The following is an 18,496-nucleotide window of genomic DNA, read 5'->3' on the forward strand; positions in this document are numbered from 1 at the left end:
AGGAAGCGTAAGACCAATTTATTTTAAATAATATTCAAAATAAAACTATTTTGAATGCTAAATCATCTTTTTTTTTTTTTAAGTATGCCATAAAATGTTTAGATTCTCATTGAACATGCTTCCTTGTTCTTTTATACACTCTTTATAAGACTTTAACAGTCATTATTTAAAATTGTCAAAATATGGTCAACCATTTGGTAGAGCAAGCGGTTAAAGGGTTAAAATAAAGTGTTACTGGTGATGTTTCCATTTCGTTGTGCTAGTAGAAAGAGGTAGTCTATTACACAATCAGGAGTTGACAATGGTAAAATACTGTACACCAAGTCACCAACACATTTGCTGCTTGACAAGTGTTTATTTCGGTCCCTATTTACTAAAAAAAAACTTCACCTGGCCTTTAATTGCCAAATCTAAACGACCACTTGACATTTCCTCTCTTGTGTCTCCAGGTACGTCCATACCTTGTACCTGGGTGTGCAAAGCCGCTGGCATGGTGGCCCGGGTCAGCGTCATTTCTACTGGCGCCTGATGTTCGAGAGCGCTGACATCAACATGCTGCGTCTGCTGGAGGCTTTCCTGAAGAGCGCACCTCAACTAGTGCTGCAGCTCAGCATCATGATCCACAGCAACCACATACTGCCACTGCAAGGTGAGAACACACAAACACACACAGTTGGTTTTTTATGTTTAATGGGGACATCCTATAGACGTAATATTTTTATACAGTTCAGACTGTGTATTATATCCTCTTCTCACAACACTACCTCTAAACACAACCCTGTCAGAATACGTTACACAGTTTTACATTTTCAAATACTTTATTTTATGATTTAAGAGCTGTATTTTTTTTCATGGGACCAGAATAATGGTAAAAACTACTGGTATTGCTACATTTGTGGGGACCACTCGCATATACTGTACAGCATATAAACACACTCATGCATACACACAAATTAACACATGCATACAAATACCCATATAGGCTACATACCCACACACACACATACTGACCCAGGTGGACACATGAGATGCTTTTAGTATAGCATAGTTAACGAGACGCGTTGAGAGAGAGAAAAAGAGCGAGAAAATGAGAAAGACTGAACACTTGTGATCACTTGACTGCACTGTGATCATCATGACTTATTCATATTGCCACTCTTGGGAAGAGGGTTTGCTTGTGATGAATTAAACAAAACTCTTAACACGTTACACTCTGTGCAATGGCATATGACATGACTTTGGCACCTCAGGTACATTCATGGAGGAAAAAAGGAGAGTGGTAGATGCTTTTTTTTTGTTAGTATTTTTTCAAAGAGATATTACCATTAATTTTTTTTTATATAGAGCGAATGCATAGATATATCAGTGACAAACAAATGATGGTGACACTTTACAATAAAGTTAATTAGTTAATGCATTTACTAACATTAACTAATCATGAACAACACTTGTACAGCATTTATTAATCATAATTGAACATTTACTAATGTCCAAGTCCATGCTTGTTAACATTAGTTAATGCACCGTGAGTTAACATGAACTAACAATGAACACCTGAATTTTTTTTTATCTAACGTTAACTAACATGAACAAATACTGTAGTAAATTTATTGTTCGTTGTTTCTTCATGTTAGTAAATAAATTAATTAACATTAACTAAGGAACCTTATTGTAAAGTGTGACCAAAATGATTATATTTCATTTTAATGATTTATATTTACTAGTTTCATTAGATTTGTATTGCAGTCTTACTAATGACTTATTTATTGACATATTTACTAATAATTCACCATATTTACTATATCTTTATTTCAAATAAATGTAGCCTTGGAGAGATGCTACTTTCAACTTTATCAAGCATTAGTTCACCCAAAAATGTACATTCTGTTATTAATAACTCGCCCTCATGTTATTCCAGTCTGCCGAGACCTTTGTGCATCTTCAGAACACATCATGATATTTTAGATGAACTCTGAGAGCTCGCTCATACACTTACTGAAAAAATTCTAGTTGATCATTTGGAAAAGTGGCAGAAGGTAGATTTTTACGATGAATCATCTGTGAACTGCATCCCAATCATCACAAATACTGCAGGAGACCTATTGGAACCCGTATGACCCAAGATTCTCACAGAAATCAGTCAACTTTGGTGAAGAAAAAAATCATGGTTAGGGGTTACATTCAGTATGGGGCTGCAAAGTGGATGGCAACATCAACAGCCTGAGGTATCAAGACATTTGTGCTGCCCATTACATTACAAACCACAGGAGAGGGCAAATTCTTCAGCAGGATAGCGCTCCTTCTCATACTTCAACCTCCACATCAAAGTTCCTGAAAGCAAAGAAGGTCAAGGTGCTCCAGGATTGGCCAGCCCAGTCACCAGACTTGATCATTGTTAAGCATGTCTGGGGTAAGATGAAGGAGGAGCCATTAAAGATGAATCCAAAGAATCTTGATGAACTCTGGGAGTCCTGCAAGAAGGCTTTCTTTGCCATTTCAGATGACTTTAGTAATAAGTTATTTGAGTCATTGCAGAGATGTATGGATGCAGTCCTCCGAGCTCATGGGAGTCATACACAATATTCATTATTTTTTCACTGCACCATGACTTTATATTCTATACTGGACATTATTTCTGGTAAGTGACAAGACTTGTGTCCAAGCAAAGTCTGACCTTACTGTCCTAATTAAATAATTAAAAATCATATTTTATTATATTTTACTTTAGTAAAATAAGCCACTTCTAATACCAAAGAATCAACCAGAAGTCAAGTTATTATTTGTTGTTCTTAAAACTTGAATGGGCAACAAGACTTTTGTCAGGTAGTGTAAACAGCAATGGTTCTAAGACGTTCAAAGGCCAGAAAAGGAACCAAAAATTCCATGTAACTTTAGTGGTTCAACTGTAATCATACAAAGCCCCCGAAACAGTTTTGTGTGCGCAAAAAAAGCAAAAACTTTGCATTTTGTTCACCAATGGTTTTTGTATCAAGTCAGGCTACACATTTACTGTGGACAAAATAACACTTGTGTGAGAGAAGATATAGGCAAACTTAGTTTGTGTTATTTGGACTTATGTATGACTGAACCACTGAAGTCACATTGGATGGTTTGAGAAGGTTTTTGGTTCTTTGGTTCTATTGTTGTTTATGAAGAATTTCATCTAAAATATCTTAACTTGTGGTTTGAAGATGAAAAAATGTCTCAGATGATTGAAACAACACAAGAGTGAGTTATTTTTATTTTTATTTTTAGGTGAACTACCCCTTTAATGGTGATTTATGACTTTTTTATTTTATTATTATTATATATATTTTTATGTTATCAAATGATAGAAAAAAATCTTTCAAAGTAAATGCTGAAAATCAGAAACAGGAATTTCCTTCCTCGTAAAGCCACCAAACACCACTGAAAGAGAGAGAAAGAGAGAACAATTCTCTGGAGACACAAAGATGAGAGGAAAAGAAGAGTCAGCAGAAACAGAGGAGAGGAGGGAATGAAAGGGAAAGAGCACAGTCTGGACGGAGAGCGCACAGGGACACGCTGTAGGACTGAACAGACTCAGAGATGTTCTGATTAATTCTGGGTCATGGGTTTGGTTACCAACTACCACGCAGAAAGGCTTTCTCTTGTTCTTCTTATCTTCTTTCGCTGGCTTTTTCTCCGCTTCTTAGTCTGATCCCATGGCCCTGCCTGTCAGTCTGACTCACACCTTTGACCTTTACATTGTGTCAGTGAAGTCTATGTGAAAGTAAGCATCTGTATGCTGCGCTCGAGGTGGAGAGAAGAGCACTTGAAATGAGCACTCTGAAGTGTACTCTTTTCTATAATATAGATGTTCTCATATCTTTGCTTTTTTAACATTGTTTTTTATTTGCTACCTCAACAGTTTTCTAATTTATACTTTTTAATAGTTAGTAAGGAAGTTGTGGGTTAATTGTATGCAGGGACGCCCCTCTGACTAGCTAGTTGATATTGAAGAGTGGTGGGGGGGTGTTGTTATCGCGGCTGAAAGTTAAGAGGGGGTGGGGGGGGGGGGTGTTGTTATTTCGGCTGGAAGTGAAGAGCGGGGGTGGGGGGGTTGTGGGGATGTGTGGCATGGTTTGGTATCGCGGCTGAAAAATATTGGGATTGGCCCTTGATAATGTCTCTGGGGCCCCCATAAATGTATGGGCCCATAGAATCTTCCTAACTCATCCACCTCCCCCAGCCCCACCCCCCCTAGTGGCGCCTCTGGTTGTATGTATGGATCAGAATAAAAGATAAAAATGTGGTCATGCAGAATAAGGCAAAAATTGGCTTTATAGCTACTAATAAACAGGTAATATTAGTTTTAATTAGTTATTAAATGATTAGAATATTGTATTGTTTCAGTTTTGTTTTTGCCTTCTGGCAGTGGTATAAAGTAACAAATTGCAAATACTCAAATTACTGTAATTGAGTATTTTTTTTTTTTTTTTTTGGAATTGTAATGTATAAGTAGTTTTAAAAATGTGTACTTTTACTTTCCCTTGAGTACATTTTTAGTATTGGTACTTTTACTCCACTACTTTTCTTCAACCTGCAGTCACTACTTTCTTTTTTCTTGTCTATGGTGATGAGAAAAATCAGCCCTGTGATTCCTGTCCAATCAAATCGCACATAGAAAGTAAATCGCATTATAATAAACTACCTTAAGACGTGCTCTTTATAATTGCTGAAAACTGTTTGAAAGCATTAAAAGTGTCCAAGAAGATGTCCAAAATCGTCATACGCAATGACCCAGAGACTGTTTAGATGCATGTCACTGATGAGAAGATGACAGATGTTTACTGTATGATGATCGAAATGGCCTTAAACACCCAGCCAGGGGTGCGTTTCCTAAAACCGTTGTTAGCCAACTAAGTTTGCAAGTTGCATTGATACAAACATAGTTAGGTGATTTAATGTTTCCCAAATCCATCGTTCCAACGAATATTCGTTAACTGCATCGCAAACTTGTGCACTTGCAACTACATCTTTGGAGCTGTAGTTAGAAACATAGTTCCTGGCTGTGTTCTATTGCCACTTATTCCCCCCATGCCCTATTCATTCAGAACATTCTAACATTTAAACTTAGAATGATTAAGAATGAAAAAAGCATCAAAGTCATCTCTCTTAGGTGTAATTTGTTTTCAAAGTATTTTTACAGTTCAGTTTTAGCAATCTTCATGTTTACAATTGTGCTCCCTTCGCAGTGCACTTTGAAAACATTGATGTCATTTTGTGCATCATAAGGAAAGCTGTAGGTGACCTATTATTTAAAAGCAGAATTTATGTTACGTCGCCAAAGCTTGTGAAAACAAAAAAACACAGCAAACGTTAATGCATTTAATTTATAGTAGTCCGCTGCGTAAAACATGTGCTGGATAAGTTGGTGGTTCATTCCGCTGTGGCGACCCCGGATTAATAAAGGGACTAAGCCGAAAAGAAAATGAATGAATGAATAATTATCGTCTTATGACATTGTGTGCCAGTGGGGAAATAACAAAATTACAGAATGTTATGTTTACACACATCCATAAATTACATGTAAATCCATCAGCTTTTTACTGCGTAATACTCACTACTCACTATTTTTGAGTACTTTTAGGAGATCTACTTTTTACTCATACTTTTAGTAATATTTACAACAGATACTTTTACTCTGCTTGCACTACATTTTCAGGCCTGTAATGGTACTTTTACTTAAGTATGATTTTTCAGTACGTTTTCCACCACTGCCTTCTGATGTTTAAAAACATATATGTATACATGAATCAAAGATATACGTGCATTAATGTTGATGACTAATTTCCACCAATTTTATTCATAGATTACATTTTGTACAGTTTTTGGGGAACTAACAATTTTAACCCAAAAATGACTGGTGTGCCAGATGAAGATGACCAGGAGTCAAAGATTCAGTCAAAGAATTATTGAAAATTTGCAGGTTCAATCAGAAGCCAAGAAGAGTTCTACATCAACCATTAAACTTTAACTGTATCATACATATAGATGTTTTAAACTGATTAAAACACAAATAGACTTAGAAAATTTCCACATGTGTGTGTGTGTGCGTACAATTCAGAACAATATCTCCAATGATTAGTTGGGCGTCAAGCATACAAAGGTCAGACTGCCAGTAGGCTATTCAGAGCTGATCCCAGACCTGTAAGAACAATCCTGTAAAGAATTGAACACACACCGAAGTACAAACTGTTTTATACTCAAGGCTGTTTTTTTTGTAATATAAACATAGCAGACTAATACAGAGACAGCTAAGACAATTTACATCTAGTGACAAGTAAAGGTGACTTGTTCAAGTAGCATCAAATGTCCAGTTTCACATGAGAGGTCTCCGTGACGTTTGTGGAAGATTGTGAGGAAACAAATAACTTGGCATACAGACAAAGCAATGACATATCATATCAATTTTTATTCTGAAAAGGGGTGACACTATGGTCATCATATAATCTAGGCCCTTAAACATTCAACTTTATTAATAATCATAAAATCATTTAAAAAGATATGTGTTACTCCATCCTGGAGTGGACATCCATCATAAAATCCACTCCACAATAATCCAACATAAGCTCATTCTGAAAACATAGCCCCTGTATGGCTGCATTTCATTTTTTAAACGAACGCTATAGGGCAGTATGACGCGGTTCCTTTTTGCACTTACCAGCTGACTGCTCCGTATGGACGGCTTTCCGGCTGTTACCAGTTTGTCCAGTTAGCTCACCATGTACGTTGGTGGACTTGAGATGCAGAGAGGAGATGATCACGGTGACGGGGTTTGAGTCCCCTGAAAAATGGGTAAGCGGGTAAGACAAAAACAGAAGGCAAAAAATTTAATAAACAAGTAAATAACAGAGTGAAAACGTGGTAAAAATCAGACGAGGTATTTTCTTTTTTTGAATTGCTTTTTAAATTTGTCGGTTGGGTTTAGTGAAATGGGTGGGTGGGTCAATCTGTGCTTTTTAAAATACTATTGGTTGGGTTTAGGGAAGGGGGAGGGTGTGCGTCAGTCGATTAGTCAGTCAGTCAAATACTCAGTGGACAGCGGCCTCTGGTGGATTTACGAGAGAATAGCAGGCGAAATTTGAGATCTCAGAAAGCGTACACAGCGGCCTCTGATGAATTTGTGAAAACAAAAACTTAGTAGCTGAGATGTATTTGAGGGTCTCCAGAAATGTATATAGAGGTACATTTTCAGAATGAGCCTGGGTTGCAATAATCAATAGTTTAAAAATGTTAAATTTTTTTTATTCATGCTGAATTCAAACATCTACAATGCCATTACTCCAGGAAACCAACTTGAAAATTGTGTATTTCTTGCTCTTGAATTTGTGTTTTCAAAACATTTTCATTCGCTAGTTTGAATCCCACTCATAGTGGGATGTGTAGAACATGGACATGTAACTTTGGTGCTGTGACCCAGATTGGAGTGAGGTTTAGGGGGTTATGGCATGGAGGCTGTTTAGTAAGAGCTATGTGAGTAAACCCTCACTCCCTTGATCTCAACAGGCAGAACAGGGGGTGTGGGCTTTAGTGTTAGCATATACTAGAAACGACAAATAAATACTGATCAGGGGTAGATCGGTAGAAATAAAGTGTTTACATCAGTTCCATGACCTGGCTGGGAATGAGGTATAGGGGGTGTGTTTAATGAAGGGTAATGGAATAGGATCATTGTTAGCAAAATAACCAGAGGAGTTAAACTAGTGCCCAGATCAGAGTGAGTGTTTTGGGGGAGGTGAGTGTAACGGAAGCTAGGTAGTAAGATCCTAAGATCCCCTGTCTATGGAGGCTAGGTACTAAGACCCCTTGGTCCCCTGTCTCCAGCAGGCACTAGAGGCTGTGGACTTTAGCATTCTTGTAAGTGTGCCTGCCTCCTATGTTAGAATCCCTGAATTTAATCCTGCTCAATCCTGTGAGTACACTCCTGTGTTTACCCTGGGTCCAGGACCATGATGGGAGTGAGGTTTAGGGATGTGTATAATATATTGTTAACCAGAGGGGTTGAATTTGTGCCATAACCTGGATGGGAGTGAGGGCATTGGTGGGGTCAGTGTCATAGGGGCCAGCCAGTTAAGGTTCTTAAGTCTTATTCTCAAAAACTAAAGGCAGAGATCTTTGGCATCCTTGCACGTGCCTCTCATGGTAGAAATGGCAGTTCAAACCCACTCAGGGTTAAGCAGACAGGTTAAATTGGTGCCATGACCTGAATTGGAGTGAGAGTTGAGGTAAGGGGGGCTATGTAACAGATGCCAGCTAGTGTGAGCTAGGTGTTTAAACCTCACATCCCTGGCCTCAGTTGGTGGATGAAATAACTTTTGCAATCTAATTACTACACTTACCTCACAAGGTAGAAATACAAGTCAAGTCCCAGTATGATTCAAGTAGGTATTGCTGCAGCCTGAAGACCTCCAATTGGAAGGAAGTTATGATGCAAGTAGGTTGGGTGACCTCCAAGGGGGAGGGACATGCTCCACAGGTTTGTGGTGGGTGTAGATGTTAATGAGACTAAACAGGTTATCGTGAGGTTGGGTTTAGGGTTGGGGTAGGTGTAGATGTTATTAAAACACAATAGTTTAGATGCCATACCATGTACAAGACATTAATCAATGAAAACTCCAGGAGGTTTGTACAGCCCACTTGGAGCTCAAGTCCCACCTTGGAGCTGACCTTCCCATTTGGAAATGGCTCAGACCCTTCTCATATGTATTCTCATACTTCACACTGTAGTTTCAGCGTCCTTCAGCAAACTCACTTCCTATTAGAAAAGTCAGTCCAAATCCTGCTCAGATTGGGGTGAGTAGAACCTAGAGGGGGTTACATTCACCCACAAAGCATTCTCTCACTAAAGTTTTGGGCTTCCCTTAAGAAAATGCATTCACTCACAAAAGCATTGAAATATAAATATTTTTCTCAAACATCTATTATTTCCAGTGAACAAATATAAAGTTTCTTTGGGGAACAAAAAACTATGGAATGGAAAGTTTCTTTCACAAATGTTTCACGAGAGGATGCTAACGCAATGAAATATACTTTTTCTTCCAATCTTATTTTATTTTCCATCAGTATGTCCCCTCAGGGTCTCTGTATATATCACCCACCCGTTACCAAGAAAAGAAGGAAAACGATAACAAAAGAGGAGAAATGCTTTAATAATGTAACCAAATCAGTAATGTACACCTATAACAACCACAGGTAACCACGATAAATCTTTTCTCTCTTTACACCCACCGGCAACTTTATTAGGTACACCTGTCCAACTGTTCGTTAACACAAATTTCTAATAAGCCAATTGCATGGCAGAAACTCGATACATTTAGGCATGTAGACATGGTCAGGACGATCTGCTGCAGTTCAAACCGAGCATCAGAATGAGAACTCAAATAACCACTCGTTACAACTGAGGTATGTAGAAGAGCATCTCTGACTGCACAACACGTCAAACCTTGAGGCAGATGGGCTACAGCAGCAGAAGACCACACCGGGTGCCACTCCTGTCAGCTAAGAACAGAAAACTGAGGGTACAACTCGCACAGGCCCATCCATCTTGCCTTGTATCTACGGTTCAGGCTGGTAGTGGTGGTGTAATGGTGTGGGGGATATTATCTTGGCTCACTTTGGGTCAATGCCACAGCCAACCAGAGTATTGTTGCTGACCATGTCCATCCCTTTATGACCACAGTGTACCCATCTTCTGATGGTTACTTCCAGCAGGATAACATGGCATGTCATAAAGTGTGAATCATCTCAGACTGGTTTCTTGAACATGACAATGAGTTTACTGCACTCAACTGGCCTCCACAGTCACCTAATCTCAATCCAATAAAGCACCTTTGGGATGTGGTGGAACAGTAGATTTGCATCATGGATGTGCAGCCCACAAATCTATGCCAAGAAGGATTAAGGCAGTTCTAAAGGCAAAAGGATGTCCAACCCAGTACTAGTAAGGTGTACCTAATAAAGTGGCCAGTGGGTGTATTTTACACACCCACAAATGCACACAGAATTTCTTGAATTCTTTAAAAAAGTTTTTACCAGTTCAAAAGCATTACTTAAAACACTTTCAGCTCTTTCAAACTAGTAATGGAGGCTTGTGCAGTTTCTAAGCTGGATGTCTAATAGCCAACATAAGAAAGTATTCACAAATGTGCACAATTCATCCTTTGTAAATTCCCCGCTGTGTGTTTTAAGGTCTTAGGGGTCTCACGGTGAGTCTTTATTCTTTTGAGGACTTGACTGAAACTGTCATGTAGTCATTTAATACAGTCTAAAAGCACAAATGCTCTTATTAAAATGCATTATGCAAACATTCCCTGCATAGTTTCCTCCACCACATCACCACATGTTTATGCGGGCGCAGTAAGCAACTTAAACTTCCCACTTTCCCTCTTCCTCTCTCAGCACTGGCAGCACTGGGCTTTAACTTGTCTTATCCCTTTCTCTTTAAACTGCGTTCTAATCTGAGGCGGTCTTTGTGGCAGTGGGCTTGCGCTGCGTCTGATGTTTGATTTAATTAAGATTGCCAGCGCATTGCTCCATGAGAGCCTCTGAAAAAGAGAGCGGGAGAGAACGTGGAGAGCATGCGGGCAGGCTGGAAGCAGAGCGGGAAAACGCAGACTAATGCTTTCGGATCTCTGCTAATAAAGACCTCACTTAATCTGGATCTGCACCAAATGAGTCGCTCACAACGAAGGCCAAGTGAGAGAGAAAATGAGTGAGACAGAGAGAAAGTCAAAAGCAGTGTGTGTGCTAACAAAATCAGTAAGAGTAAACACTCATAAAAAACTCGAGATAAATGTGAAGATAAATTTGGTGTGATTTGCCTCGAAGTTAATATTTGTGATTTGGCCTTGAAGTTGATATTTATATTACTGTTATACAGTACATGGCTAATATATCAACCAATGTTTAGTATTTCATTTTCTGAATCAGCTGATAACATAATACTGTACATTCTTCCTTACTGTCATGTTTGCTCTTTTATTAAATGATTATTCAACACTTTTGAATAAAAAAAAAAACATTAAATGAAAAGAGTCATAGCATTTTCCATTTTATTTCCATTCTAAGAATTTAAAAAGTAGTGAAAATTGACATTTGCTTGTTATTTTACTCACCTTCAAGCCATCCTAGATGTCCATTATATCAGTGATTATTCTTAGCTGAAACTTTGGTCCTTGACGAGTCATTAGATGCAAGTTAACAACGAGGTGAAAAATACATTTGCATTACATTTTGTCATTTAGCAGATGCTTTGGTCCAAATCGACTTACAATTGAGGAGGCATTCAGTGATTCAACAAGAAGAGGCAATACACACAATAAGTGATAACTAGACAAATGAACTGTTTGTGCTCAGAGAATCAAGTGCTAGAGTATGGAGGAAGGAGGTTTTTGAGATAGAGAGAGAGTGTTTCTACAGGTGGTTTGTCAAGCCCACTCACCTGTGTGAAGTAGGGCTGCACAATTAATTGAAAAAAGATCACGATCTTGATTCGACCCTACACACAATCTTAATTCAGCTTTTCTGCGATTCAGCCAATTATATTTTTAAGGTCATGAGAAAAGCTTAAAGGTGGTCGCAAAAGTCTTCACATGTTTTATACTGTATATGTTGCTTAGCAACATGAACACCTCCAAATGGTGTTGAAAGAGTCATATACTGTATTTATTATAAGATATAATTCAACCCAAAATTAAATTTCTGTCTTAATTTAATGATGTAGTAGGGGCTGCAAAATCACACGTGAGCTCACCCACTGTTTGTTTGCTACCAAAAGGACATGTGCGTGCCAGCCAAAGATGGCTACTTTAGTGAACAGAACCTGCATAGACTATAGACTGAATAACAGGTCATATAATTGTAAATAACGTTTAGTTTGTTGCACAGAGTGCTCATTTGAGAGCTGCACAGGAAGTATGATTTGCTTGCATGTTTTTTTTTTTCTCAAAGTGATAGCAGCCATGACATGAGCACACTTGGCAGTGAAAGTGAAACCGAAAGTGCGCACATCATTTACGTTCATATCGCATTTTAGAAAAATAATTATGACGAGCATTTGATATGTTTGATTGTTCATAACAAACACAAAGTGTTGTGCATGAAAATAAATGTTTACAGTGTCAGTGTAACTACTCTAGCCTATAATGTTGAATATAATGCAAGAGGGAATCTGGTAATGACAAACGTTTCATTTTACCAGTGAAAAAAAATGGAAGCACACTTTATAAATACACAATGCATTTTTTATAGATATTGAGTCATTGTAAGTCCAAGTGTCTGGTGGAAATGTGCAAAACTGTTGCAATTGCTGGTTAAAGTGTTAGCAGAATGAAACAGTGTGTTTTCAACATTGGCTTTGTCAAGCCCACTCATCTGTTTTGAGGTTTTTGTGGTGTGGTGGGGGGAGAGAAGAGGGGGTTCTGGTTTTGTTCACAGTTGTTCAGGTGATCTCGGAAAAGATGGGTTTTAGTTGTCATATGAATGATAGTGAATCAGCAGTCCATCTGGGATTGAGAAGATCGTTTCTTCAGCGAGGAACCTTTAATTAATATGGTTTTGGTAAGTGAAAATAATAAATAAAATAAAATAAAATAAATTATTTAATTATTATATACTATTGAAAACAATAATATATCTGACGAATTAAAAACGAAAATCAGTCTGTGCAAGAAACAACATCGTTTGTAAATAAAATTAAGTTATCATTAGGCCTTTGTCAATGGTTTTCAATTCCTGTCATCACAGCCCAACACTAACCTGCTCAATAGATTAGAGATTTCTGACAGAGTCTTGCTCCCTACTACCTGAGCATGGGGAAATCTTTACTTTACTGCAACATGTTCCTCTGAAAATAAATGCAATTAAATTTACATATCTTTCAATGTCATTTGAATTGAAAACATATTCTCCCTTCAAACTGAAATCAAAGTGGAATATCCTACAGGAGTTCACTTCGCAAGGCACTTGCGATCTAATTAGAACAGACATCTGAAGCAAAAACAGAAACATTCAAAATGGGCAGTCAGCGGGGTGTGAGAAGAACTGAATTTGAGAGCTGCTGATTTAAGTGATACTTTAGACTCCAAGTACTCTGGTGATAAGAAAATTCAGCTTTGCAGTGATTACAAACAACTTTGGTCCTATCTACATTATCAGAGTGTGGAAGAGATTTACAAATAATTTGACTATTTAAGAGTTTGGCAACTTTCTCCATTGTTCATCGTCTCATGTGAGCACTCTAGCAGTCTTAAGCAGGTTACACAGGTTAACACGGCTGGCACATGACAGTTGGAAGTATCACACACCAGACTCGCACATTCGCATGCTATTTAAAACGAAACTATTCAGATGGCACTCTTCGGCATGGCAGAAATATGAACAGTGTCCTGAATCATGGCTAGGCGCTGCAGACAACTGCCGACAGCAGCCGACTTGTGACGCCGGTGTGTGTACCCTAATAAAAACCTATGTTTAGAATTCTGAAATTCGTGGCACTGCATGGTGCTGCATGGCGCAACGCTGCGCGTCGCCGAGCGGCGCTTCTGGTGTGTGACCCCCTTTTAGCCCACGCCAAATAAGCTCATTGGTTGAGACATCTAATGACACCCATCCCAAGCCAGTACATTTAAACATCCCAATACTCCAGTAACCCATGGTTTGTTTGTATGTCTTTTCAAAGCCATCAATAGACAACAGACTTTTAAAATAATAACAAGAAGAAGAATAAAAACTGTGTTAATGTGTAATGCGTTAATTCATTCATCCTTTAGTAATATCATTTGAACCTGCCCAACCTTAAGTGAAGTTTTTTATTAACTAATTTCGAGAGGATTGCTTGCTTATGATTGTCCACAGCTGGTCCCACATTAACCAATACATGATTCACCAATCAGATTATTCATAACTCACTATAAAAAAACAGAGTTTCCTACCACATCTTCCTCTTGAAGAATATTTCTTCCCGCAGTCCAAAAACAAGTGACCTAAGTAAATTAAACATTCTAAATTGGCATCATACAGTAGGTGAACTCCTAGTAAGCCATACATCTCATTAGCCATCTCTTTATCTGTCATTAGCCAGAAATAAGTCAGGGGAGTTCATCGAAATCTATCTGAGCTCAAACTCCCCTCTCACCCTGCTAACAGGAGGGAGCCCAGGGCTCGAGGATCTTATGAGCTCAGGGCTCTCTTCCGGGACAGCATGCCAAACTAGCTTTATTATCAATCATCAGATAAGTGTGAACTCTTGAATTTATTTTTTTCCACGTATTTTCAGTTTATGTCTCTTTTAGTTCATATGATGTGTAATAAATGCAAGTGATATGTACAGGGTGATTTAAAAACTTATTTAATTTATTTAATTAAAGAAACACGATGGAACCTTGGATAATTAATCAATGTGAAGAGTACTTAAGTTTTTTTTCAGACAAGTTCATACAGTAGATCAAACAAGTTCATAGATGTTCAATATGACCTCCTCCAGACATCAACCCGAAAGTTAGTCATATTCTTTTTGAATCACCCTGTATATCGGCTTTACATCAATTATTGGCCCTAAGATTTCTGAACTATTAAATAAAACTAATAGTAAGTATATATGTATATATACATATATATATATATATATATATATATATATATATATATATATATATATATATATATATATATATATATATATATATAAAGCTGTCACTATCAGTCAAGAAAGCCATCATTATGCTGAAAAAAACAAAACAAACCCATCAGAGAGATAGCAAAAACATTAGGCATGGCTAAAACAACTGTCTGGAACATTCTCAATAAGAAAGACCAAAAAATTATTTTCCTGGTTAAGAAAACACCGTTCACAACAGTTGGCCAGATCAAGAACACTGACCAGGATGTAGGTGTATGTGTGTCAGAGTCAACAATCAAGAGAAGACTACACCAGAGTGAATACAGAGGGTTCACCACAAGATGTAAACCAGTGGTGAGCCTCAAAAACCGGAAGGCCAGAATAGAGTTCACTGTGCAGGAACAACATCCTATGGACAGATGAAATCAAGATCAACTTGTACCAGATAGGAAGAGACGTCCCCATCACCATTGTATTTATTGATGATGTGACTACTGACAAAAGCAGCAGGATAAATTCTGAAGTGTTTTAGGCAATATTTTTGCTCATATTAAGACAAATACTTCAGAATTCATTGGACGGTATGCAGATGGAGAATGACCCAAAGCATACTGCAAAAGCCACCAAAAGATTTTAAAGGGAAAGAAGTGTAATGTTATGCAGTGGTCAAGTGAATCACCTGACCTGAATCCGATTGAGCTTGCATTTCCCTTGCTGAAGCGAAACTGATGGGAAATTGCCCCAAGAACAAGCAGGAACTCAAGACAGTTGCTGTAGAGGCCTGACAGAGGAATGAAACCCAGCATCTGATGATGTCTACGCGTTCCAGACTTCAGGCTGTAATTGACTGCAAAGGACTTATAACCAAGTATTAAAAAGTGAAAGTTTGATTTATGATTATTATTCTGTCCAATTACTTTTGGCCCCAAACAAAGGGGAGGCACATATGCAAACTGTTGTAATTCCTACAGTGTTCACCTGATTTGGATGTAAACACCCTCAAATTAAAGCTGACAGTCTGCATTTAAAGCACATCTTGTTGTTTCAATTCAAATCGATTGGGTTGGTGTAGAGACAAAATTTTAGAATTGTGTTGATGTCCAAATAGTTATGGCCCTAACTATATATATATATATATATATATATATATATATATATATATATATATATATATATATATATATATATATATGTATGTGTGTGTGTGTGTGTGTGTGTGTGTGTTTAAACATATTTATAAATAAAGATCAACCTTTATATCTGACGTATTTAGATAAATTCCACCTTGACCAAAATAACAGTGGTGCCGTGATCATTCACATACTCTCATCTGACCTTGAATAATCCAGCCCGGAGGGTTTGAACTGTTTAACGCTGTGAAGCTGAAAATACGGTTCCCTAAACATGTGTGTGTGCGTGTGTGGAGTGAGACAGGCGAGGAATCAAGCACCAGAACAAAGCCAATCTGCCGGGACCCACCAGATAAACAACCATGCGATGAGATGTGTTCAAGAGCTGATCCCCATGATAACAGCAGCTCAATGTGGAAGCCTCCTGAGATAGCAGCATATCTCTCAATCACACACTCCTCTTCTTCACCTTTTCGCTCTACCTCGCGCTCTAGGGTACTTGCAAACACAATATAAAGCGCCTGTCTGTCTCTCTGTCAGCAAGTCAAACACACACACTCGCTCTCTAAAGAGAGACATCCTTTCAAGCGTTTGGGGAACAAGCTCTGCGATTTGTTGTCTCAGCAGGTGTTGTTGCTTCTTTGAAATTTTTTTGAAATCTAAAATAAAAGCAACAAACAAAAACTGAATTTTTTTCTCCCTGCCATGACTCCTAAAAGAGCCGCTCTCGCATCTTTGCCAGTACATGTCAGTTTGTGTTTCATAAGAGCTGCCGTGACGTCTGAAATTAAATAACGCTTTGCATCTTTGCCTCGTCAGAATACATTCTCTCAAAGCGTGTCTGTCATGACGCAAGGTATATTCACACATTCATATATTATGAGTCCAGAGAGGCAGGATACATCAATTAGGGCCTGAATTATTCATGTTTAAAAAGTTAATTATTCAATCGCATGTTCAATTAGCCATGAATCACATCAGATCTAATTAAATATTGAAGGCAGGAGTCAGAGAATGTGGAAATGTGGTTGTTCCTAATAATTTTGATTAGGTTTTATATTTAGCACTTGCTTTTTCAAGTCATTAAACGAATGGCTACAGCTTTAGAGGAGTTTCATGGATGCAGCACATTTATTAATTCATTCATTCATTTTCCTCTGTCTTAGTCCCTTTATTAATCAGGGGTTGCCACAGCGGAAAGAACCGCCAACTTATCCACCATGTGTTTTACGCAGTGGATGCCCTTCCAGCCGCAACCTAGCACTGGGAAACACCCATACACTCTTGCATTCACACACATACACTACAGTCAATTAGGTTTATTCAATGTATTTGGACTGTGGTGGAAACCGGAGCACCCAGAGGAAACACACGCCAACATGGGAAGAACATGCAAACTCCACATAGAAATGCCAACTGACCCAGCCGGCACTTGAACCAGTAACCTTCTTGCTGTGAGGGGACAGTGCTAACCACTGAGCCACCGTGACGCCGATGAATATTTTACATAAATAAATAAAAAAAGTTTACATTTTGTTTTAATTAGCATAAACAATAATAAAACTATAGGGTTGAGCAGCTGAACTATCATTTGCATATTTGATTTGCTTGGATTTCCATTGAGCAGAGATATTGATTTTGCCATTCATTTTTATTTTTGTTTTTTTTTTTTATATGGTAAATTATATAGATTTATAAAAGCCTTGATTCTAAATTCACTGTATGCATTATAAATGAGAGGCATTTCATCCATCCAAGTGCACACACACTACAGTAAACAGACACAAACTGTGAACACAGTTGGAGGTTCAATGCCTTGCTCAAGGGTTCTCGTGGTATTGAGGGTGGAAGTGCTGGTCATTCACTACCTCATCTATAATCTTTGCCAGACTTGAGACTCAAACCCACAACCTTACAAGTATTTAGCCTTTAGGTCACAACCTCCCCCAGTGATGTACACATGCAACCAAAACAGCTTAATATACAGGTCTGTGACCCCTTTTTATGCCTCAAATTCATGTTCATTTCATAAGATTTAGACCATCTTCTATGACCATCAAGTTAAAATCCTCTTTGCATGCACCAGAAACTTTCTTATCAGCACTCCATGTTTCTGGGAAAACATTGTGCATTGTGCAATTACGCTGCCTAGACTACAGCTCCGCACAGGAAGTTTTGCCAGAGGAGAAATGGTCAACTGAGCCTGGTTTCTCTCAAGGTTTTTTTTTTCCTTCACTTTCGTCAATTGGTGAAGTTTGTTTCGCGCCACTGTCACCACTGGCTTGTTTGGTTGGGACTTGTGAAGCTGTGCATCGATGGATTTGCCCTTCAGTGTTTGGACTTTCAGCAGTGAAAATTAAACCACACTGAACTAAACTAAACTGAACTTCAACTCTGAAAACTGAACTGACACATTTTTAATTTACTAGAACTTCTATGTTATACTGCTTTGACACAATATACATTGTAAAAGCACTATAGAAATAAACAGGAATTGAATTGAATTCTTAGAGTGCTTGATCCTGGTGAGTGGGCTTGACAAACCACCTGTAGAAGTCAAACTCATTTCCTTTCCATATCCACCAGACACCTTCCTATAACCACCCCATGCTTCTTGGAAACATTGTGAACAGGTGGGCTTGTCAAACCACAAGTAGGACACACAAACTCTCAAATGCAAGGATGGGGGAGAAATCAAAACCAACTTAAGCATTTATATATTGCT

The 18,496-nt window shown here is 38.2% G+C and overlaps 1 protein-coding gene across 1 annotated transcript in view; it reads left to right on the forward strand.

Annotated features, from left to right (window-relative positions):
- Positions 1–18,496, forward strand: part of xkr7b (XK, Kell blood group complex subunit-related family, member 7b) — a 157,700-nt gene that overhangs the window by 137,081 nt on the left and 2,123 nt on the right. The window contains exon 2 of the mRNA XM_056449301.1: positions 450–649. Coding sequence (XP_056305276.1) covers positions 450–649 — 200 coding nt within the window. The remainder of the gene's footprint in view (positions 1–449; positions 650–18,496) is intronic.

Source organism: Danio aesculapii, chromosome 23 (assembly GCF_903798145.1).
Source record: "Danio aesculapii chromosome 23, fDanAes4.1, whole genome shotgun sequence".
Classification (NCBI taxonomy): Eukaryota; Metazoa; Chordata; class Actinopteri; order Cypriniformes; family Danionidae; genus Danio; species Danio aesculapii.